At 47.2% G+C, this 23,501-nt stretch overlaps 1 protein-coding gene across 3 annotated transcripts in view; it reads right to left on the reverse strand.

Annotated features, from left to right (window-relative positions):
* The window catches only part of DRP2 (dystrophin related protein 2), a 697,048-nt gene that overhangs the window by 237,543 nt on the left and 436,004 nt on the right, over positions 1-23,501 (reverse strand). For 2 of the 3 annotated variants that reach the window (XM_068248073.1, XM_068248072.1), the window contains exon 17: positions 2,498-2,563. The exons of the other annotated variant lie outside the window; for it this stretch is intronic. In XM_068248073.1, coding sequence (XP_068104174.1) covers positions 2,498-2,563 — 66 coding nt within the window. The remainder of the gene's footprint in view (positions 1-2,497; positions 2,564-23,501) is intronic. 3 annotated transcript variants of the gene reach the window in all.

Raw genomic sequence — 23,501 nt, forward strand, 5'->3', positions numbered from 1 at the left:
GTGAAAATGGATGCAGTGACTGCTGATATATAAAACAGCGTGCGGTCACACAGATGCAGTGAAAGGTATGCAGTGACTGGTATATAAAACAGTGTGCGGTCACACAGATGCAGTGACTGCTATATAAAACAGCGTGCCTAGTATTAGAAGGTCATCTAGACAGGCGCGGACTGTCCCGGGGGGACGGGGGGGCAGTCTCCCCCTGGGCTGCCTCTGTGTTTTGGGCCGCTGGTATAACAATGTGCAGTCACACAGATGTAGTGAAAATGGATGCACTGACTGCTGGTATATAAAACAGCATGTGGTCACACTGATGCAGTGAAAGGTATGCAGTGACTGGTATATAATACAGCGTGCAGTCACACAGATGCACTGACTGCTATATAAAACAGCGAGCCTAGTATTAGAAGGTCATCTAGACAGGCGCGGACTGGCCCGGGGGGATGGGGGGCAGTCTCCCCCCGGGCCGCCTCCTGCCTCTGTGTTTTGGGCCGCTGGCTGATGCCTATCAAAAGGGGAAAGGGCCGACTTCTTTCCTCTCCTGCTCTCTGAAGATCCCCCTGCAAAGGGGTCCAGTTTAGTGGGATGAACTCAGCAGGAGTTCTAGAAACCCGTATACCAAGATATGTAATGACACTCACCCATTTAAGAGGTAGGGAGGCTTGAATTTCAGTGGGAGGAAAGATAACCATCCCAATTGATTAATAGACCAGCATATGTGCCAAAAGTACTAAACACCTCCAAGGCTCGCAAGAGTGAAGAACCAGGGTCAGAAAGATATAGCAACAAATCATCAGCATAATGACTGACCTTTTCAACAAACTCTGAGCATTGGAAGTCACGTATTCCATTATCTGCAAGTAGCTGAATAGCTAGGGGCTCAATAGTGAGGGCAAACAAAAGAGAGGAAAAAGGACAGCCCTGCCTTGTTCCCCTGCCCAAGGGGAAGGGATCAGAAATCCAACCATTATTACAATTATTATTAATCCATCAGCCACAACCCGTGACAGCAGAAAATCACACTCTATTGTGTCAAATGCCTTTTCGGCGTCAATGGAGACTACAACCCTGGTCCCAGTCTCATCACGAACTGCTTGTAAGTTATAGTACAAATGTCACAAGTTAATAGCAGTAGACCTGCCAGGAATGAAGCCCGTCCGGTCCGCGTGTATCAAATGAGTTATTACTTGATTCAATCTGAGTGCCAAGTTCCCAACACTTTAGCCAGGATCTTGGTACTACATACTACATACTACTTTGAACTACATAGCTTGGAATCACTGTCAGGTTTCAGAATTAAAGTGATTAAGGCCTCTCTCATAGACTAGAGCAGTTCACATAGTTTTAAAGCAGACATGTACAATTGTAAAAGCTTTGGAACCAGAGTGGTGTGCTAGGACTTATAAAGCTTGATGGGAATGCCGTCCATCCCTGGGAACTTGGAGGAAGCAAATATTGCCATAGAGATCTCATTAAGTGGTGCTTCTATGATTTGGGAGTGCTCAGGAGATAACTGAGGGAGTGATACAGCACAAACATATAGTTGGATATCAATTTTGGATTTAATGGGGTGTTTGGAGTACAGGTCCCTATAAAAGTCAACGAAGCGTCAGAGGATCTGACCAGGGGCAGAAATAATGGTACTGTCCACAGCCAAAACCTGTGCAATGACCTGAGTAGGCTGAGTGGATTGCGGGATTTTAGCTAACACGGTACCACGCTACTCCCTATTAGCGTAAGCTTGCTGTTTGCTGTTTAGAAAATAGAACCTTCCTATGTGCTTTAGAAGTAAGCATTTGCTCATAATCATTTCATTTGGAGTGATAAACTAAGGTATTCTCAGGGGATGAGTCTTTACTAAGTTCAGCTTTTGCCAACAGGAGGTCCTCCAGTGCCCATTTCTCTACAGCGGCAGTCCCTGCTTAAATAGCCCTTATTTTGGCATTCAAAATAGACTTAACATTCATCTTAAATATTGCCCATATAGAGGTAGATTGTGCTTAGTCCCCATGTTGGGAGGAAAAAGTTATTTATGTGGCTGTGTTCAGGGCCGGGCCGAGGCATAGGCTGGAGAGGCTCCAGCCTCAGGGCGCAGTGTAGGAGGGGGCGCAGAATTCATTCAGCTGTCATTCCTAATTGTGTTTCAAGCAGAAAGAAATAAGAAAAGGGGATACATGGCAGTGATTGCAAGCCAGATAACTAGATATTAAGGTGTTGGGGAGGTTGTGGGCCCTGTGGCACCTCTTAGTCTAATAGCAATCAGTGTGTGACGGCTGGGGTGGAGGGGCGCACTTTGGTGTCTCAGCCTTGGGTGCTGGAGGACCTTGTCCCGGCTCTGGCTGTGTTTTTTTTACAGCGCTATGGAAGATTGTGCTATACAAAACAATAATTGCTAACAAGCCCTTCTGAGTGTTCTTTCTTGTACAGTGTTAAAATATCCATACCTCAAAATTCTACAACATGCAAAAAGGTTGATCATGAATACATTTGTACAGACCTACTGGCAAAGTGCTCTATCCTTGAATGTGTTTCAGCATGAGGAAGCATTGGGGAGGAGCTTGGCCTACAAATAAACAAACATTGAATTAGTAACCAACATAAAAAAACATGTTTATATAATGATAGGGAAAGGTTGTGAATCCGTTAAAAAACAAAAATGGTCCTAGAGTATGATGGACATGTGACTATGGTAGGGATTAGATTGTAAATATCCAGATTCCAACTCTCAATTCCTTAGGAAAAAGGGCAGGTAGCTTCACCACTAGTGACCTTCAGCACATCATGTGTCACCAATTGGTGTGTTACCCGATCTACAAGGTCTTACAGTGCTTGCATTTCTCCTCTGGACCTTTCAACATCTGGTTGAACTTCTCCCCTTGATTCTAAAACATATCTCCTCCGAAAGATTGGCTACCAATAGATGCAGATAAGAGAAAAATAGGACTCTAAGGGCCCTTTTCCACCAGCGCTGGCTGAATCGCAAAAACACAAACCGCTAGCGATTTTACAATCGCTACGGTTTGCTTTTTAACATAGGAATCGCGGTAGGTCATTTCCACTAGCGCGATTCGTTTTTGCCGGGAACGCGAACGCGCGGCGGAGCGATATTTGCCGCGATTTTGCTATGCAGTGCATAGCATAGCAAAATCGCGTCCGCGAATGTCGGGGAATCGCCGGTAATTGCGATTCAGCAATCGCTGGCGTTCAGCGTGAACGCTAGCGATTGCTAGTGGAAAAGGGCCCTAAGCGCAGATTTTTGAAACACTTCTTTTTTTTTTAATAATGTGTATAACGAAATCATTAAAAACCCTAGTCAGTGCATTAGTACATAAGTGCAAAAGTAAACATCAAAGTAAATTAACATCCAGGGTCCGTATGACTTGCAACCTTTAAACTCTACCCAGCATTAAGTATATATAGGCAGCAGAGGCGTCACCTCCTCACCCTACCAATTTCACTAAACAGCTTTATCAGGGGTGCAAGGAGGGAATCATTACCTTAATGCTTTATATAACTTACTCAATCCGAGGTCTGCATCTCCAGGACTCTCTGCCCATTCCCAGCCCATCCATCAGTAACTGAAAGCGGAAGTGCCACTTCCACCATTTTGGTATAGGGCGAGAGTCTTTTTGCAGCCAGCTGCCATCTTGACAGGGCAATATTGTGCCACCCACACTGCCCAATTCCACCAAGCTTGTAAATGCTGGTGGCAAGGAATTATCTGCGCAGATTAAGCATTACCTTTTGACTACTCCTTTATTGCCCAACTAGTGCTAAAATATCATGATTGCTGGTAGTTGTATTAAAATTATTGTTAAAAATGCTACTTGCCCATATAGACCCCAATGCTGGTTTTCACATTAGGACTCAAATAATACCTAACTAGCAATATACCTTCAATTCATTATACATACACAGCCATTATACATATGATTTTAATATCCTAAATTTAAATAGATCACTCTCCTGAGTTTTCTCCTTAGTGATATTTTTAAACTTGTCAATAAAATGCTTTTTGAAGCACCAGAAAGCAAGAAAATACTCAAAATGTTTTTGATAGTACTTTATCAACAACTTTTCAGTACTTTTCAATTGAAAAGTGCTGGAAAATTGTTTTAAATAGAAGATGAAAAATTATCTAATAGGAGAAAACTCGGGAGAAAAAGGGAATTGCATATGGCCCATAAAGCTCTAAATCAAATACAAATACAGATCTTCTCAGCAACTTGAACTATCAACACTTTCTAAACGATATCGCACCCAAATCCAAAATACCTACCGTATATACTCGGCTATAGGTCGAGAAATTTAGGACTAACTCACTGTTAGTGATGGGCCGAACCTCCGATTTCCGCGGAAGGTTCGGTTCGCGAAAAAGTTTGCAAACCGCAATAGACTTCAATGGGGAGGTGAACTTTGAAAAATAGAAAAAATTATGCTGGCCACAAAAGTGATGGAAAAGATGTTTCAAGGGGTCTAACACCTGGAGGGGGGCATGGCGGAGTGGGATACACGCCAAAAGTCCAGGGGAAAAATCTGGATGTGACGCAAAACAGCGTTTTAAGGGCAGAAATCATCTTTAAAACATCTTGCATGTGTATACATCAATCAGGTAGTGTAATTAGAGTACTGCTTTACACTGACGTACCAAACTAACTGTGTAACGCACCACAAGTTACCAGCTGTTTGTGTAGTGACGGCAATGCTGGACTACTGCACCTCACTCAGTGATGTCAGATAATCTGTGACTGCCTTCTCAACTTTCCATGGCATTGTTAAAAAGCTTACGTTTTGTTTTTAAATTACATTTTCTACTTGCTGTGTACTTGTTCAGTACCGCTACAATGAGAATCCTATGGAGGCGGGCAAGTCTGGCATTGTGACCCCGGGTAATGGCCGGGGAATGAGGGTTTGAATCCGGTGTGGAGCCTGAGCAACGGCTACCACTATACATCCAAGGAGGGCAGCAGGCAGGCATGCACGCCCACCCCGAGGTAGTGACCAAAAATAACAATACAGGAGGACTATCGAGGGCTTGCTGTATTTGAAATGAATGTACTTTAAATCCTTTAACGAGAACCAGTTATGGCGGGCAAAGATGACACCACATTCCTTTCACGAGAATCATATGGAGGCGGGCAAGTCTGCCATTTGTGACCCCGGGTAATGGCCGGGGAATGAGGGATGGAATCCGGTGTGGAGCCTGAGCAACGGCTACCTAACCCTAACCACCCCCCTGGTGGTGCCTAACCCTAAGCACCCCCTGGTGGTCCCTAACCCTAACAACCCCCCTGGTGGTGCCGAACCCTAACTACCCCCCTGGTGGTGCCTATTATAACCCTAAGCACCCCCCTGGTGGTGCCTAACCCTAAGACCTCCCTGGTGATGCCTAACCCTAAATCTCCCCTGGTGGTGCCTAACCCTAACCTTGACAGTGTTACATTAAATCCATTCACTGTTTTGCAGTTAAATAACTTCTGCAGTTTGGCTTATGTAGGGCGCTATTGATAAATAACATTACTGTGCACAATAACGTCTGCTGTTTGGCATATGAACGGCACTATTGATAAATAATGTTACTGTGCACAATAACGTCTGCTGTTTGGCATATGAATGGCGCTATTGATAAATAACGTTACTGTGTGCCATTTTTCTTCTTTTTTGCCTGTGCGCCATTATTATGCAGTACTAATGATAAATAGCGATAAGCATATCTTTTTAACCTCCCTAGCATTCTGGACGAGCTGAGCTCGTCCAGAGACGCTAGAGGGCATCGCTCATGCCCCGCTGGGCCGATTTTAATAAAAAAAAATTTCAAACACGCAGCTAGCACTTTGCTAGCTGCGTGTTTGCCCCGATCGCCGCCGCTCACTGCCGATCCACCGCTACCCGACGCAAAAGAGGGCCCCCCCACAGACCCCGTGCGCAGCCTGGCCAATCGCCGCCGGGCTGCGCTTTGGGGTGGATATGGAGTCCCTGTGACGTCATGATGTCGATGACGTCGTTGACGTCACTTCGTTCATCGCCATGGCAACGGGGGAAGCCCTAAAGCCAGCGGCGATCAGAAGGGTGAGAGGGAAAGGCCAGCTAGGCGAGAATCATGTAGCTAGCGCTAGCCTAGCTACATGATATAAAATAAAAATCGGCCGAAAAAACATGCAGAACGCCCAGCAGTTTGCGGCGACATTTTCATGTATAGGCGCCAGTGATGCTCGGATACCCCTTTTTATTATTCGAGTTAGGTCGAATTCGAATAGTAAATTATTCGAGTTCGGTCAAATATTCGAGTCGAAAATTTTTTACTATTCGATTCGACCTCGAAATTCGAGCTCACTATTCAAGTCGGTATTCGAGCTCATTATTCGAGCTGACTATTCGAATTGGCCTTAAATAGCTTCCAACACTTGTTTTGGGGGTGAATGATGCAAGAAACATCTTTTTTTCCAAGTAACAACAGCAAGTGATTATGTGGGGATGTTCCTTTAAAAAAAAAAAAAGGTGGAAAGAGAAGCTGTGTCCAAAATTCTGTTCAGTACTGTATACTTCTTCTTCTTCTCCTCCTCCTCCTCCTCCTCCTCCTCCTCTTCATCTTCATCTTCTTTTTCTATATCTTCTTATTATTATTATTTTTCTATTTCTTCTTCTTCTTCTATATCGTCTTCTTCTTCTTCACTTATTTCTCTTCTATATTTTTTTTTAAAGAAATGCAGCTATTTTTGAGCGTAATAAATAGCTGGTGGCGCATGATGGAAGCGCCATTGTATGTGCTCCCTGGCAGTGGAAACACACAGACAGCAGGAGGTAAATTCAGCAGCAGCAGCAGGAGGAGGATGATTGTGTGGCAGCAGGCAGTCAATGAGGCAGGCAGCGAGACATAATAGGCTGTGGTACCTAGCGGTGGCACCAGCCCATAAATACACAGCATGAGGTTCCAGACAGCGGTCGTGCAGCCCACATCGTGTCCAATACACAACTGGGACAACACAGTTTTCAACCCAGACACCTCTAAAAATAATATCACAAAGTATTAAAAAGTATATATATTTTTTTCGTTTTTTTAAAGAAATGCAGCTATTTTTGAGCGTAATAAATAGCTGGTGGCGCATGGTGGAAGCGCCATTGTATGTGCTCCCTGGCAGTGGAAACACACAGACAGCAGGAGGTAAGTTCAGCAGCAGCAGCAGGAGGAGGATGATTGTGTGGCAGCAGGCAGTCAATGAGGCAGGCAGCGAGACATAATAGGCTGTGGTACCTAGCGGTGGTACCAGGCCGTAACTACACAGCATGAGGTTCCAGACAGCAGTCGTGCAGCCCACATCGTGTCCAATACACAACTGGGACAACACAGTTTTCAACCCGGACACCTCTAAAAATAATATCACAAAGTATTAAAAAGTATATATTTTTTTCGTTTTTTTAAAGAAATGCAGCTATTTTTGAGCGTAATAAATAGCTGGTGGCGCATGGTGGAAGCGCCATTGTATGTGCTCCCTGGCAGTGGAAACACACAGACAGCAGGAGGTAAATTCAGCAGCAGCAGCAGGAGGAGGATGATTATGTGGCAGCAGGCAGTCAATGAGGCAGGCAGCGAGACATAATAGGTTGTGGTACCTAGCGGTGGCACCAGGCCGTAAATACACAGCATGAGGCTCCAGACAGCGGTCGTGCAGCCCACATCGTGTCCAATACACAACTGGGACAACACAGTTTTCAACCCAGACACCTCTAAAAAAAAAATTAAACCTTTTTTTTTATGTTTTTTTTTTTTACAGCAAATTACACATATAGCTATTGTTGGACGTAATAGCTGGTGGCAGAGTGGCAGCAGAAGGTAAATCTGTGTACCCTGGCAGTGGGAAACACAGACAGACAGCAGCAGCAGCAGGAGGAATGGAGGAGTAGTGTGAGTGTGGCAGCAGGTAGGCAGCGTGACATAATAGCCCTGGTACCTAGCGGTGATACCAGGGCTGTAAATAAACACAACAGGAGGTCCCAGACAGCGGTCATGCAGCCCACATCGTGTCCAATACACAACTGGGACAACACAGTTTTCAACCCGGGCACCTCAGAAAAATTAAACCTTTTTTTTTATGTTTTTTTTTTTTTTTACAGCAAATTACACATATAGCTATTGTTGGACGTAATAGCTGGTGGCAGAGTGGCAGCAGAAGGTAAATCTGTGTACCCTGGCAGTGGGAAACACAGACAGACAGCAGCAGCAGCAGGAGGAATGGAGGAGTAGTGTGAGTGTGGCAGCAGGTAGGCAGCGTGACATAATAGCCCTGGTACCTAGCGGTGATACCAGGGCTGTAAATAAACACAACAGGAGGTCCCAGACAGCGGTCGTGCAGCCCACATCGTGTCCAATACACAACTAGGACAACACAGTTTTCAACCCGGGCACCTCAGAAAAATTAAACCTTTTTTTTTATGTTTTTTTTTTTTTTTTTTACAGCAAATTGCACATATAGCTATTGTTGGACGTAATAGCTGGTGGCAGAGTGGCAGCAGAAGGTAAATCTGTGTACCCTGGCAGTGGGAAACACAGACAGACAGCAGCAGCAGCAAGAGGAATGGAGGAGTAGTGTGAGTGTGGCAGCAGGTAGGCAGCGTGACATAATAGCCCTGGTACCTAGCGGTGATACCAGGGCTGTAAATAAACACAACAGGAGGTCCCAGACAGCGGTCATGCAGCCCACATCGTGTCCAATACACAACTGGGACAACACAGTTTTCAACCCGGGCACCTCAGAAAAATTAAACCTTTTTTTTTATGTTTTTTTTTTTTTTACAGCAAATTACACATATAGCTATTGTTGGACGTAATAGCTGGTGGCAGAGTGGCAGCAGAAAGTAAATCTGTGTACCCTGGCAGTGGGAAACACAGACAGACAGCAGAAGGGCAGTACACAGCAGCCCACTGTAGGTGTAAAATGTGTGGCTACAGGCGACGTAATAGTCAAACTGAACCAGGCTGGCTTAGTAGTGAGCAGGAGCCAGGAGGTGGTAAAGGGTGGTAAGGCATATTAACGATGGTGATGGTTCCGGCAGCCAGTTCATGTCCCCCTCTCGCCGACAACAGGGGCCAGGAACTCGCCTTCCACCCACGCCTGGTTCATCTTGAGAAACGTCAGTCTGTCCACAGACTTGTGAGACAGACGTGAGCGTTTCTCGGTGACCACGCCACCAGCTGCACCGAAGCAGCGCTCGGACAGCACGCTGGAAGGGGGACAGGACAGCACTTCCAGGGCGTACTGCGCCAGCTCGCTCCAGATCTCCAGGCGCTTGACCCAATACTCCATGGGATCAACAGGGGCATCGCTGTCAAGCCCGCTGTAGGACCCCATGTAGTCAGCCACCATGCGGGTCAGGCGCTGGCTGTGACCGGAGAAGTATGCTGCTGCATGCACCTCCTCTCTAGTCACTGCTGGAGCCTCTACAGTCCTGTAGAGCTCGTTGCTGAGAGACAGCAGGTCTGTGAGGCGCTTGCTGCTGGATGCAGGCACCTGCTGCTGCCTCTGTGCTGGCTGGACAGTGGGGGTGGAAGGCTGGGGGAAGGCTTCCTCCAAGCGCTCAACAAGGGCCTGCTGCAAGCTCCTTATTTGTTGCGCTGGGTCTCCTCCTGCAGGAGGCAGGAACTGGCGCAACTTCCCCTTGAGGCGCGGGTCCAACATCATGCTGATCCAGATGTCCTCCCTCTGCTTCATCTGGATCACCCTGGGGTCCTTGCACAGGCACGTCAGCATGTGCGCTGCCATTGGGAAGAGGCGGGCCACGTGTGCGGGCACATCGACGGCAGTGCTGTCCTCATCCTCCTCCTCTGCCGCCTCATCCTCTCTCCACCCCTGCACCAACTCAGCTGCACTGTGCTGATCCCCCTCATCAGCAGCAAGGTCAGGGACCTCCACCAAGTCCTCCTCCTCCTCCCCCTCAGAGGTGGACTGTGCAGCTGCATGCCGCTCCTGCTGGGCCAAGGCTGCCGCTCCCTGTTCCAGCAAAGCATCGAGGGCCCTGTTCAGCAGACAAACCAGGGGCACCCACTCGCACACCATAGCATGGTCCCTGCTCACCATGTTGGTGGCCTGCAGAAAGGGAGCCAGCACTAAGCACATCTGCTGCATGTGCCCCTAGTCGTCATCGGGGACGATGGACGGGATGTTGCTGGTCTTGTCCCTTTTCTGAGCGGCGGAAACAGTGGCCAGGGCAAGGTACTGGTTGACAGCGTGCTTCTGTTCAACCAGACGCTCCAACATTGCCAGGGTGGAGTTCCAGCGAGTTGGAACGTCAAGGATCAGCCGATGGCGTGGCAGCTCCAGCTCCTTTTGCACGTCTTCCAGGCTCGCACAGGCTGCAGCCGAGCGCCGGAAGTGACGCACAACGTTCCTTGCTGTTTCCAGCAGTTCGCCCATCCCCTGGTAGGTGCGCAAGAACTTCTGCACCACCAGGTTCAGCACGTGGGCAAGACAGGGGATGTGGGTCAGGTTTCCCCTGTCGATTGCGGCAACCAGATTGGCCCCATTGTCGGCCACCACCTCTCCGACTCTGAGGCCTCTGGGGGTCAGCCAAATCCTCTCCTGCTCCTGGAGATTGGCCAACACATGGGTTGCCGTCAGTTTGGTCTTCCCAAGGCTGACCAACTGCAGCAGCGCTTGGCAGTGGCGTGGCTTCACGCTGCTGCTGAGGCGGGGGGTTTGGCCAGGTGTGCCGGAGGATGGCAGAGGATCGGAGGAACCTGCTGCAGTTCCCCTGACCCTGCGGGGTGGCACCACCCACTGTGTTGCCTCTGCTGCTGTGCCCGCTGCTGCTCTCCCATCCTCACCCCCTTCCACCAAGCTGACCCAGTGGACAGTGAAGGACAGGTAGCGGCCTGTCCCGAAGCGGCTGCTCCAGGAGTCCATGGTGACGTGGACCCTTTCACCAACCGCATGCTCCAGCCCTCGCTCCACATTGGCCATGACAAAGCGGTGCAGTGCAGGCATGACCTGGCGGGCAAAGAAGTGTCTGCTGGTGAACTGCCAGTCTGGGGCTGCACAAGCAAGCAGCGCACGCATGTCGCTCCCCTTCTGCACGAGCGTGTACGGCAGGAGTTGGGAGCACATGGCCCGTGCCAGCAAGCCGTTCAGCTGCCGCACGCGACGGCTGCTGGGAGGCAGAGCCCTAACCACCCCCTGGAAGGACTCGCTCAAAAGGCTCTGGCGTCGCCTTTTGCTGGCACGGGAATCAGTGGAGACAGCAGAGGAGGCCACTGAGGACTGGCTGCCAGAACAGGCCTCAGTGTCGGCGGCAGGAGTTGCAGAGGGGGGAGGAGCAGTGCGTTTCCGCACTCCTGCTGGTGGTGCTGGAGGAGCAGGAGGGCGGGTGGCTGCTGTTGCTGCTGCTGCTGCTGAAGGCTGTGCAGTGATGGGTGTGGTGCCACTGCCAGCACCAGATGCCTTCAGCCTCTGGAACTCCTCATGCTGGTGGTAATGTTTAGCAGCAAGATGGTTGATCAGAGAGCTGGTGCTGAACTTTAAGGGGTCTGCACCTCTGCTCAACTTCCGCTGACAGTGGTTGCAAGTGGCGTACTTGCTGTCAACTGTGGGCATGGTGAAAAATTGCCAAATTGGTGACAAGAAACCCCCCCCCTATGGCCTGGAGCCGCTGCTGCCTGTCTCCCTGTGGTGGTTGGGGGGGGGGGGGGGGGGCTTGGGTGCGGCTGGTGGTGGTACTGGCAGATGCTGCTGCTGCTAAGCCTGAGACACCAGCAGGCTGTGGGACCTGCCTACTGCTGCTGCCAATGCTTGCAATGATGCGCCTCCTTGCAAGGCCCACAAGCGCATCCTCCTCCTCCTCCTCAGAGCTGCTGATGATGACATCCCCAGGTGCTGGTGGTGGCACCCAGTCTTTGTCTGTCAACCTGTCATCATCATCATCATCATCCTCCCCCTCCTGAAACATGTCCTGCTGGGATGATGACCCCCCAAACTCCTCTCCTGATGCATGGATGGGCTGCTTGACTGTCGCCACAGTCTTGCTGTCCAATCCCTCCTCCCCCAAAGTGCCCATCAGCATCTCCTCCTCAAAATCGCCAACAACAGCAGACAATTAACTCATGATGCCTGGGGTCAAAAGACTGCTGAATGACAGATCGCCAACTGACGGTGAACTGGCCTCCTCCCCAGGCCCTGCTGGGCGGTTGCTGCGAACAGGGGTGGTGGTGGTGGTGAGGGTGGAGGCCTCGGATGCAGAGCTGATGGCGGGCTGCTCATCCTCCGTCATCAGTTGCACCACAGTGGTTGCATCCTTTTCCTCAATGGGACGTTTCCGACCCGGCTGCAGGAAAATAGGAGCAGGTACTACACGCTGCTGCTGCTGCTGTGTCTCTGCAGCGTGAGTTGCAGATGCTCCTGCTGGGCGCCCAAGGCGTCCACGGGCCAGTGGCTATAGGCGGAATGTTAGCCACTGACGCAGCTGCTGCTGCTGCGGAACTGTGCATGGTGGCGCGGCTTGCCACAATGCTGCTTCCTCTCCTCCTGATTCCCTTGCTGCCCTTCCCCTTGCCCAAACCGCGCTGGCTGCCACTTCCAGACATCTTAGATGTTTTGTGCGTAAACAAAAACGTTTTTTAAAAGGGCGGGTGAAAAAGTGGGGTACTTTAATGGAGTGGGTTGGTGGGTGAGGTGACACTAATCACTAAGTGATTAGATCGCTAAGTGATTACTAGTACAGTACAAATACAAAATACAATAATTCAGTAATCAGTAAGTGTGAACAGTGAACAGTGAGTGTGTCCCCTAGTACACTAACTAGAAAATACAATAATCAGTAGTAATCAGATTCAGTAGAAGGAAATAGAGTGTGTGTACACTACAGACAGTGCACGCACACACACACGCAGGAGCTAGCCTATGAACAGTGACTCAGATCAGTAGTAATCAGATGATTCTGTAGAAGGGAATACTGTGTACTGTGTACACTACAGACAGTGCACACACAGACACACACACACGCAGGAGCTATGAACAGTAACAGTGAGTGTCCCTAGTACAGTAGTATAACTACAAAATACAATAATCAATCAGTAAGTAAAGGACAAGACAGGGTAGAATACACAGCAGAAACACTGGTATAGATGAGAAATAAACTAACAGAGGACAGGAGGACAGCTGCCCACACAGGCAAGGCCCTGAGGCCTAAAGCTGTGTAAGCTTGCCTGCAGCAGCAGCTGTCTCTATGTAACACACAAGCTACTAACTAAAATACAATCTCTATCTAGCTAACAACAATATAGGTGTATATAGCAGGTGTATGTGAGCAAAAACGCTAGGTGATTGACCACAATAGAGCACTTGCTAAGCTAAAGCACAAAGGAGCAGATCTCTCTCTGCACAAGTCTCAAACAAGGACGGAAAAACCGAACATGGCGGCCGTTATTTATAGGGTAGGGGCTGGCCAGGGTCCCCCTCTGTGATTGGCTGCCGTCAGAGGGCCTGGGAGCCCTCTGATTGGCTCTAAAGACATCAATCTGGGCTATGACGCTATTCGAGCTCGGTATTCGAGCTCGAATAGCGCTGTTTGCTCGAATAGCGCGAATAGTGAGTGGGCTATTCGAGTTCACTCGAATAGCCCATTCGAATAGCTGCAGCTATTCGAGCTCGGTATTCGAGCTCGGATAGCTGAAAAAGAGCTCGAATATTCGAGCTACTCGAATATTCGAGCTCTGCTGAGCATCCCTGATAGGCGCTGCGCGCCATTATTCACTGATCCGTAGAGAATTACGTAGAGCCTTGCATTCACTGTCAAACCATTTTGGGACAGTTTATTTGTGGATCTCTTAAAGTTTGCCTGCTTGAGGCCAGCGAGTACTGCCATGATAAAATAAGGTCCTAAAACAGGAGGGGCCGAGGCTGCACTAAGCAATTATAAGGAGTGCAATAAAAATTGTAAAAAAGAAATTAGGCTGGCAAAGATCGAAGCTGAAAATCAAATCGCTAGGGATATCAAATCTAACCCAAAAAAGTTTTACAAGTACATCAACTCTAAAAAAAGAAAGGTTGACTGTATAGGAATCCTAAAGGATGAGGGTGGGAACTCAATGGTGGATGACCAAGGTAAGGCAGAGTTATTAAATGCTTTCTTTGCTTCTGTCTTCACAAAGGAAACAGCACTGTTGCAAATTACAGAGGCAGAAGAGTCTCAATCTTCCAACTGTAATATTAAATACTTAACGCAGGAAGAAGTGAAGGCAAGACTTAATAAATTAAAAATAGACAAGGCACCTGGCCCGGATGGCATGCATCCTCGGGTACTAAGGGAATTAAGTTCAGTTATAGATAAACCCCTTTATCTTATCTTTTGTGACTCTCTTGCAACTGGCAGAGTCCCAGGGGATTGGCGTACAACCCACGTTTTCTCATTATTTAAGAAGGGCAACAAATCAGATCCAGGAAATTATAGACCTGTAAGCTTAACATCAGTTGTATGCAAACTATTTGAGGGGTTACTAAGAGATACTATACATGACTTCATAGTAGAAAATAATCTTATTTCTCAGCATCAACATGGGTTTACTAAAGACAGGTCCTGTTTGACTAACATGCTCAGCTTTTATGAGTTAGTGAATAAAAATGCTAATATGGATATTGGGAATGCTGTAGATGTGATATACTTGGACTTTGCAAAGGCCTTCGACACTGTTCCCTACAGAAGTCTGGTGCAAAAGTTGAGGATGCAAGGACTGGGGAAGAGTTTGTGCGCATGGATAGGGAACTGGCTAATGGACAGAAAACAAAGAGTTGTGGTCAATGGATCGTACTTAAAATGGGAGACTGTTAGCAGTGGGGTCCCACAGGGGTCTGTATTGGGTCTAGTGCTCTTCAATTTATTTATTAATGACCTAGTAGATGCAGTAGTGAGAAATGTTGCTATTTTTGCAGATGATACAAAATTGTGCAGAATCATCAACTCTCAGGAAGATAGTGTCATATTGCAACAGGATCTGGATAGGATGGCTATATGGGCACATACATGGCAGATGAAATTCAATGTTGACAAAGGTAAAGTCAGGCATTTTGGTCGTACCAATGGTCTAGCACCATACAAAATAAATGGGATACAGTTGGGGACATCAAACTTGGAGAAGGACTTAGGAGTACTCATCGACAACAAGTTAAATAATCGTACTCAATGCCAAGCCGCTGCAGCTAAAGCGAACAAAATTTTAGGATGCATTAAAAGGGAGATAAAAACTCGAGATGCTAGCATAATATTGCCCCTGTTTAACTCTCTAGTAAGGCCACATCTGGAATATGGAATTCAGTTCTGGGCACCACATTACCTGGTCTGGTCTAGACTCTAATATTATACCATACGATTATTATTTGTATTTATTTATATAGCACTGACATCTTCTGCAGTACTGTACAGAGTACATAGTCATGTCACTGACTGTCCCGAGAGGAATCGTGGTTGGGGTGTCTTGCCACCCTATGGGAAAAAAAAGATACAGGAGACAAAAAAGGGAGCCCGATAGTGCAGTATGTCAATAGTAGGTGTGTGGAGAAATCAATTGATTGAAAGGGCTACTCACAAAGGAGGGTTGCAAGGGGCAACCGACCACAGGAAGCAGGTGGAGACCATAAACCCGACTCCAATCGGGGTGGTCCTGGACGGACCTGGTTGCGGTCGCTCTCTTAGATGAAAAAGGATGCACAAAACATTAACCGTGGTAAAACAACGGGTGTTCTGTCACCACCCCTCGGACAAACATGTACGGGGGTATAACTATGCACAATAAGGGAAAGAGGCGCCCTGATTTGAATAAAAGCTTTTAAAACCAGTTTAAAAACGAAAAAGAAAAATGAGGTATCTTACCTCAATGACGAAATCTCTGTAAACTTACAAAAGATTTTTATTTGAGCTCAAATAAAAATCTTTTGTAAGTTTACAGAGATTTCGTCATTGAGGTAAGATACCTCATTTTTCTTTTTCGTTTTTAAACTGGTTTTAAAAGCTTTTATTCAAATCAGGGCGCCTCTTTCCCTTATTGTGCATGTCCCGAGAGGAGCTCACAATCTAATGCTACCATAGCCATAGTCTAATGTCCTACCAAATTATTATGATGTATTTATATATTATTATTTGTATTTATTTATATAGCACTGACATTTTCTGCAGCACTTTACAGAGTGCAAAACCATGTCATTGACTGTCCTCAGAGGAGCTCACAATCTTATTCTAGGTTAGATTTTATGGCAGAGGAGCTCACAATCTTATGCTAGGTTAGATTTTCTGTCAGCTTTACTGTCAGATGGATTATTTCCCCTTCACTTCTATCAGAAATAGATCGGAAATCGATTAGAAATCAGATCGGACATGTTGGAAATAATCGATCTGACAATAAATGTGCCAGAAAATCTCATAATGTGTACCTAACAACATAATCCTATTGTCATAGTCTGTTTTCACTATAGACTTGTTTTGGGGGAAACCAACTACTAGTGTAAGACAGAGTTATAAATACAGCTCCGATTGAGCTTTCTGGTATTACATGATTGGGGGTCACCCCACCCAGGCTTTTAATTACTGCTAATAGGCTTTATTACCCCAAGCCTGGGTTGCTGGGAGGGAGGGGGTGTAATCTATGTAATTGCATGTAATGCTGCTTTACATTGTATACATTTGCTCACAAAAAAGATATGGCTTTGGGCTGGGACTGCCATGAAAGGGCCTCTAGGTTGTGTTTCCCCCCCAGGCCAAAAGGTACCAGTCCTCCCTTGGATAAGGAATCACCATAACTGACCTTTCCCTTAAGGGTATCAGAGCTTCACCCAGAATATTTGTAAACATTCTTGGCGTGAAAGTGATCCCAAACGGGAGGCAAACAAACTGGAAATGCATCACTACCCTCTCTACTTGCAAAGAAAACCTCAGGTATTTTGGGGATCTTCTGTGTATTGGAACGTGCCAACAAGCATCTCTGAGATCCAGAGAGGCCATGAACGCCCTCTGAGAACAGCAGATCTTTTACCGAAAAATTTGTTTCCATGCGAAATTTTTTCTTTTTCATGAAGGGATTTAACTTTTTTTAGATTTAAGATCAGACGAAATTTGCCCGATTGTTTCTTTACTAGAAATATCATTGAATAAAATCCCTCCTTCTGTTCCAATTTTTGAGCTCTGCAAATCACTTTCTGATTTAGCATGTTTTGTAAAATGTCCAGATTCTCTAGAACTAGAACGGGATCTTTTGGAGGCCTTGAGATTACAAACCATGACGGAGGGGGAAGAGCAAACGCTATCTGATATCCAAATCTGATCGTTTGTTGAATGAAAGGGCTTTTTGCCACCTTTGACCAATTGTGAGAAAAATATCTCAGTCTTCCCCCTACCACCAGACACGAGTCATTGTGATTTCGTCTGAGAGTCTGTGGGTTTAGATCTAAACCCTCCTCTTTTTGATTTATCAAAAACCACCTTTTATTTCCTTTCTGATCTTTAGAAGCCTCTCTTTGATCAACTTTTGGTTTATGAAAAAAAATTTGTTAGTGACTTTCTGTTTATTGGGAAAAGTCTTCTTTTTGTTAGAAGTTCTTTCTAAGACCAAATCTAACACAGGACCAAATAAAAGATCTCCAGAAAAAGGCACTCCACAAAGCCTGTTTTTGGATGCTAAATTACCATCCCAAGTTTTTAACCATAATGCTCTGTGTGATACATTTACCAAAGCCGAAGATCTAGCAGTAAACCCGATTCTCTCTGCAGAAGCATCAGCTAAATAATGAGCTGCTTTGCTAAGAATGGTTATGGAATTCATCAATTTTTTCAACCAATGCACCTGCTAAAATATTGGCTTTAAGTTGGTTAATCCATAACTCTAAAGTTCTAGCCACACGTGGAAGCTATTGCAGGCCTAAAGCCCCATCTACACGATGGGACATTGCAGCGATCCGGCGGCTCGATTCGGCGGAAGCAAGATCCGTCCTGTCGGATCTTATCAATCGAGCCGCATCAGCAGCTCGATTGATAAGGAGCATCACGGCCGCATCTACGCGTGTAGATGCGGCTTAAAGGTAGCTGCATAAGCTTCCTAAAGCCCCATCTACACGATGGGACATTGCAGCGATCCGGCGGCTCGATTAGCCGCCGGATCGCCTCTTCCGCGTGCCCGCCGCATCCCCGCTCGCCGCACGTGCGCCTGCATCAATACCCGCTCGATTCCCGCTCGTCCCCGCGCCGCGCCGCTTATCTTCCGCTCGATTCCCTGCCATTGTCCCCTAGCGGGGAGCGAGCAGGGAATCGGCGGAAGCAAGATCCGTCCTGTCGGATCTTATCAATCGAGCCGCATGAGCGGCTCGATTGATAAGGAGCATCGCGGCCGCATCTACGCGTGTAGATGCGGCTTTAGTTCTTTTAAGATACGCATCTATCCTTTTATCCACAGGATCCCCCAAATCTTGAAAAGCCAAATCTCCTTGTTTTGTAACCTGAGAAAAAGGAGTATCTAATTTTGGACATTTGTCCCAAAGAGCTGAATCCTCAACAGTAAAAGCAAATCTACATTTAACTGCTTTAGAAACAAGAAGTCTTTTCTCTAGATCCTTCCATTCTTTCAGAATAGTCTGTTTAATAGCATTATGAACCGGAAAAATAAGGCCTTGTTTTTCCTCTATTCCTTTGCACAATTGGTAATGAATGGATAAGTTAGTTATCATTATTCAGTTCCAGAGTTTCATTAATTGCAGCAATTAAGGCCTCGGTATCTTCCACCCGAAACCTGAATCGCGAAGGTGCATCACTTTCCACCTCCTTTGAGTCTGACTCTTCTGAGCTCACACACACCTCTACCTGATTCGGATTATCATCCTCAGCAAAAGGATTGCCAGCCACAGTGTCCTGAGATTCAAGAGCACCTGCACTTAATAAAGAGGATTTAAATGTGTGAAGGATTGCGGAAAAGCCGCCGCATGCTCTGACGGCGCGGCAGATAGTTACGCGTTCAGCCCGGTGGTTTCTGCGCGGCGACATGTGTCTGATGTGGTTCAGCCTTCCTGTGCACATAGGCTGAGGAATACGCGCACGCGCGCGCGCACCGAGAGGCGGAAGCTTTATGGGAAGCAGAAAGGGGTCAGCTGACTCTACTGGTCAGCTGATCCCAGAACGAACGGCGGTTGGCTGAAGGGGGCTGGGCGGCGCTGATCTGCACTGCACTATATAGCTGCTTGTCCTTCAGTCTCACGTTGTCTGCCGTTGCGAATGCTTATGTGTTGGCACACAGACCACAGTCAGATCCTACAGTGTGTTAAGAGCCAGGTGGATCTGGGGATTCACACTGAACTAGATTACTCTTGCGGCTTTACTGTTATGCTTTAGACCAGTTCCAGGGTGTTGTGACTACGGACCTCACACCCAAGACTAAGGTATTCGGTAGGCTAGTTCCAGGGTGTTGTGATCACGGACCTCACACCCAGAGCTAGGATTGTATTGTATGTGTATTTGCCTTAGCCCGGTTCCAGAGCATAGAGAATAGGCCCTCACACCTAGTTAGGGCAAGTCTGTTCATATTAGCAGCAGGGCTTCCTGCAACCCAGCCTGGGTCCCTCTCCTAGGGAGTCCTCAGGCTACAGGAATATTCCCCACAGTCAGGGGAGTATTCCTTAAGTCACTCAGGCCACCGGGGTCTCTGGTGGTCTATGCTCAGAGTTGTACTGTTACACCAAACACTCACATTATACTGGTGTCCAGAGGTTAGACATACCCGGATTATTGGTGATACTGCAGATCATCCATAATCTGGTGTATATCTGCATTACGGGTGATTCTGCAGATCACCAGTAATCAGATTCTTTCTGCGTGTTGACACCCATCGTTACAAAATGAAGCCAAAAAAGAATTAATCTCTTCCCGAAAAGCCTGCAGGGTCTCTTGCACAGAAGGACCCGACTGCTCTCCCAAAACTTTCTCCATACATTGTTGACATAAAGTTTTAGCATATGGCAATGGCAATTTCACATTACACATAGGGCATCGCTTATAAGTAGGAGGAGGTCTTTTATCTCCTGCATCAGCTGTTCTAATCTGTAACAAAATACATATAACACAGCATAAGCACAAATACCATTAAACGTAATATCAGTGAAAAAAAAACCCAAAAGAGACACTGTCGTCTCACCTTCAGAGCGGCTGGGTTACTCTCAGTCCTTTCAGATGACGACATCCTGCAATAAAAAGGATATCCAGCACCAAGACTGCAGTCTCTCCATTGCAGAGTAACAAACGCCACCATCCAGCCCGCACTGCGTTCACTTAAATATCCTCCGCTCATGGAGATCAGCCAGAGGCAGGACCAGAAGTGACGGAGAGAAACAGATACTCACTGCTATAAAAACGTGGCTTCTGGCCTACCTGCCGGAAATTACGCATCCCAGTAGGACCATGCGTACACTAGGACGCCACACCATGTGTCTGCCTAACCGCCCACACAGCACTCACCAGCGCCAGCGGCCACTTCCCACCGGACACAGTCTCCTCAACGAGCGGCAAGGAACACCACGCCTTCCACACTTGCCCTACTACCATCAGCAGAGAAAGGTAGGCAACTCCACAGAAACTTCCAGTGTCGAGTGAAGGCTAGACAGCCTCGGTACCACCATCTCAGCCACCCATGGAAATGATACCTGCAGCCGACCTGCTTGGATGCAGGAACAAACAGCACTGAGGGTGGACCAACCATTTGATTCTTTTATAGGGGAAGTGCTGTCTGTTCCTGCATCTGGGAGGGGCGACGTCTCACCTTGCCCTGACGGATTGTGGGAAAAAATTATTATTCTTTTTGTTAGCGGCCTTAAAAATTCAGGAATCCGCCTGGAGTCCTGGACCCTGTTGGTGGTGGCGGAGAAGGCAGTCAAGCGGCCTGCAGGCAGAGATGCTGTGTGGGGGGACTGACTTAGTCTTGGGGCAGGTCGTCACATGGCGTGCAAGCAGAGATTCTGTGTGTGGGGACTGACTTAGTCTTTGGGCAGGCAGTAGCCCTCCGGGGTCCATGCCTCATTCATTTTGATAAAGGTGAGGCACTGAACACTTTTTTGACTTAGGTGACTTCTCTTCTCACTGACAATGCCTCCAGCTGCGCTGAAGGTCCTTTCTGACAGGATGCTTGAGGCAAGGCAAGTCAGAAGTTGGATGGAAAATTGTGACAGCTCTGGTCAAGCCTGCACACCCAGTAGTCCAGGGGGCCAGAGTGGGAGCCTGAGAAATGGCCACAACACATCCAAGGAAGGACCCAATGTGCTCTATAAGTAATGTACCTGCCCTGACCGTGCTTTGCAGACCAGGCTTCTGTGGTCAGATGTACCCTTGACCCAACGCTGTGTGCCAGAGATGACACCACTTGCCTTTCAACATAGTTACATAGTTACATAGTTATTTTGGTTAAAAAAAGACATACGTCCATCGAGTTCAACCAGTAACATCACGGTACAGTTTGGGTATCGCCTTTTTAGAAAAATAATTGCAGCCTGTATCTTCCACTGCAGTGGCCCAATCGCCAAACGTTTTCAGAAGGTCTCAGAGTCCACCAGCAGGGTGCTCGGATATCCCTTTTTAAAATCTGAATTGATTCGGATACCCAGATATCCGTATCCGAATCCGAACTTTTTGGTATCCGAGTAAACTCGGATATCCAAACCCAATATCCGGCCGGATTCGGATATCCGGATAGAAAACCGGAAGTGACCTGAAAATGGCTTAAAATGCTTCCAAAGGTCTCTTGAAATGGCAAAAATCCCTTTCTAAAGGGTCTCTCTCTCTCTCTCTCTCTCTCTCTCTCTCTGTAAGGCTTGGTGGTGTATTCTCCACAGTCAGCTTGCAACGCATGAGCTGGCGTGGAGGAGGTACACACACTAGCACAAGGAAACAGGCTATCCCTAGTATAGTGGAGGGGAGGACTGACTCCAATAGGAGATTGTGGCGCACAGAGCCGGTGCAGATCTGACAGCCACAAACAATGCTTTCGTTATAACGTCTCAGCGCAAAGTAGCGCTGAGCGCATAAACCAGAACTGAGGAGATCAGGACAGGTAGACAGAATGAACGCTTGCTAGCTAGCGGCTACTTAGCGACAGCAAGCGTCCAAAACCAGACAGACTGGAATGAGGCAGCCAATGCGATGTGGCGATGGCGTGCCTCACAAAGACAGGACAGGATAGTCAGAAAATAGCAGGATTAAGATAGATGAACGTAACACAGATAAATATACAATAAGTATGTTTTCCTAGCGTATTACAATTACAGCTATCAATGAAACTATTTGTAACGTCTGACTAACATATGTATATATCGGCAATGAACCGATATATGACATAAGCAGGAACGCTGACTAGGAATGGAGTAATACAGGGAACAGGACTCAGAAGGATTCGCTATCTCTTCGCAGAGATGAACGCAATCCACAAACGGTAACAGAACAGGATTCAGAAGGATTCGTTATCTCTTCGCAGAGATGAACGCAATCCACAAACAGTAACAGAACAGGATTCAGAAGGATTCGTTATCTCTTCGCAGAGATGAACGCAATCCACAAACAGAACCAGGAGCAGGGTAACTACCTCAGCACGGGTGGTCACGGTACGCGCAACCTACCAAAACGTGCTGGAAAGCTGACTAACTGCACACAGGATATAAACAGTTCGTGTACGTATACATCAGCGACACTGATGTATCAACGTAACACAAATACAAGGAAAATAATAAACGTGCTGGTATGCATATATATTGGCAATGAACCAATATATGATGCAAAGACCAGCAAAGTATCTTTATAACAAGAAACACGATCGGGGGCTAAAGCGACAGCAAGACTGGCTTACACTGAAGCTATGAAAACCCAAGGAAACCCTGCAGGAAGCAGATCTTTATACTGAGGTCATCCAATGGGAGCAGACATGCAGATTCCCACACAGGTGAATGATAATCAGTCACAAGCTGACAGCAGGGAAAGACAGACAAAGCTATGCAGCTTTCATGGAAATAGATCAGAACTGCCTGAGCTGCAGCACTACTACTTCCAGCAATAGCTGCTGCAGCAGCGATCATTACACTCTCTCTCTCTCTCTCTCTCTCTCTCTCTCTCTCTCTCTCGGATTTTTGCCATTGAAGGTGATTTTGGCTTCTACTCGGATATCTGAACTAACTATCCGCCCGGATTTCGGATTTCAGATGGGAAATCCGAGTTTGCTCGGACAGTCTATTCGGATTTTAAAAACTATCTGAATTGCTATTCAAAGCGTGGATAGTGCAAAAAGTTTGGATTATCTGGGTAGTTTGGATATCCGAAATCTTGCTGAGCACCACTGTCCACCAGGTGGTATGGTAACAGCTGGCGAGCTAACAGTTCCGCTAAGCCAGTTGTCAGATGCCAGGCAAGAGGGTGACTGGCAGACATTGCCTTCTTCCGCTCAAAGATTTCCTTAATGGACAGTTGGACACCTGGCTGCTGTGGGCAGAGGAGCAGGAACGGCTACCACC

The sequence above is a fragment of the Hyperolius riggenbachi genome, chromosome 8 (genome assembly GCF_040937935.1).
Source record: "Hyperolius riggenbachi isolate aHypRig1 chromosome 8, aHypRig1.pri, whole genome shotgun sequence".
In the NCBI taxonomy this organism is placed as follows: Eukaryota; Metazoa; Chordata; class Amphibia; order Anura; family Hyperoliidae; genus Hyperolius; species Hyperolius riggenbachi.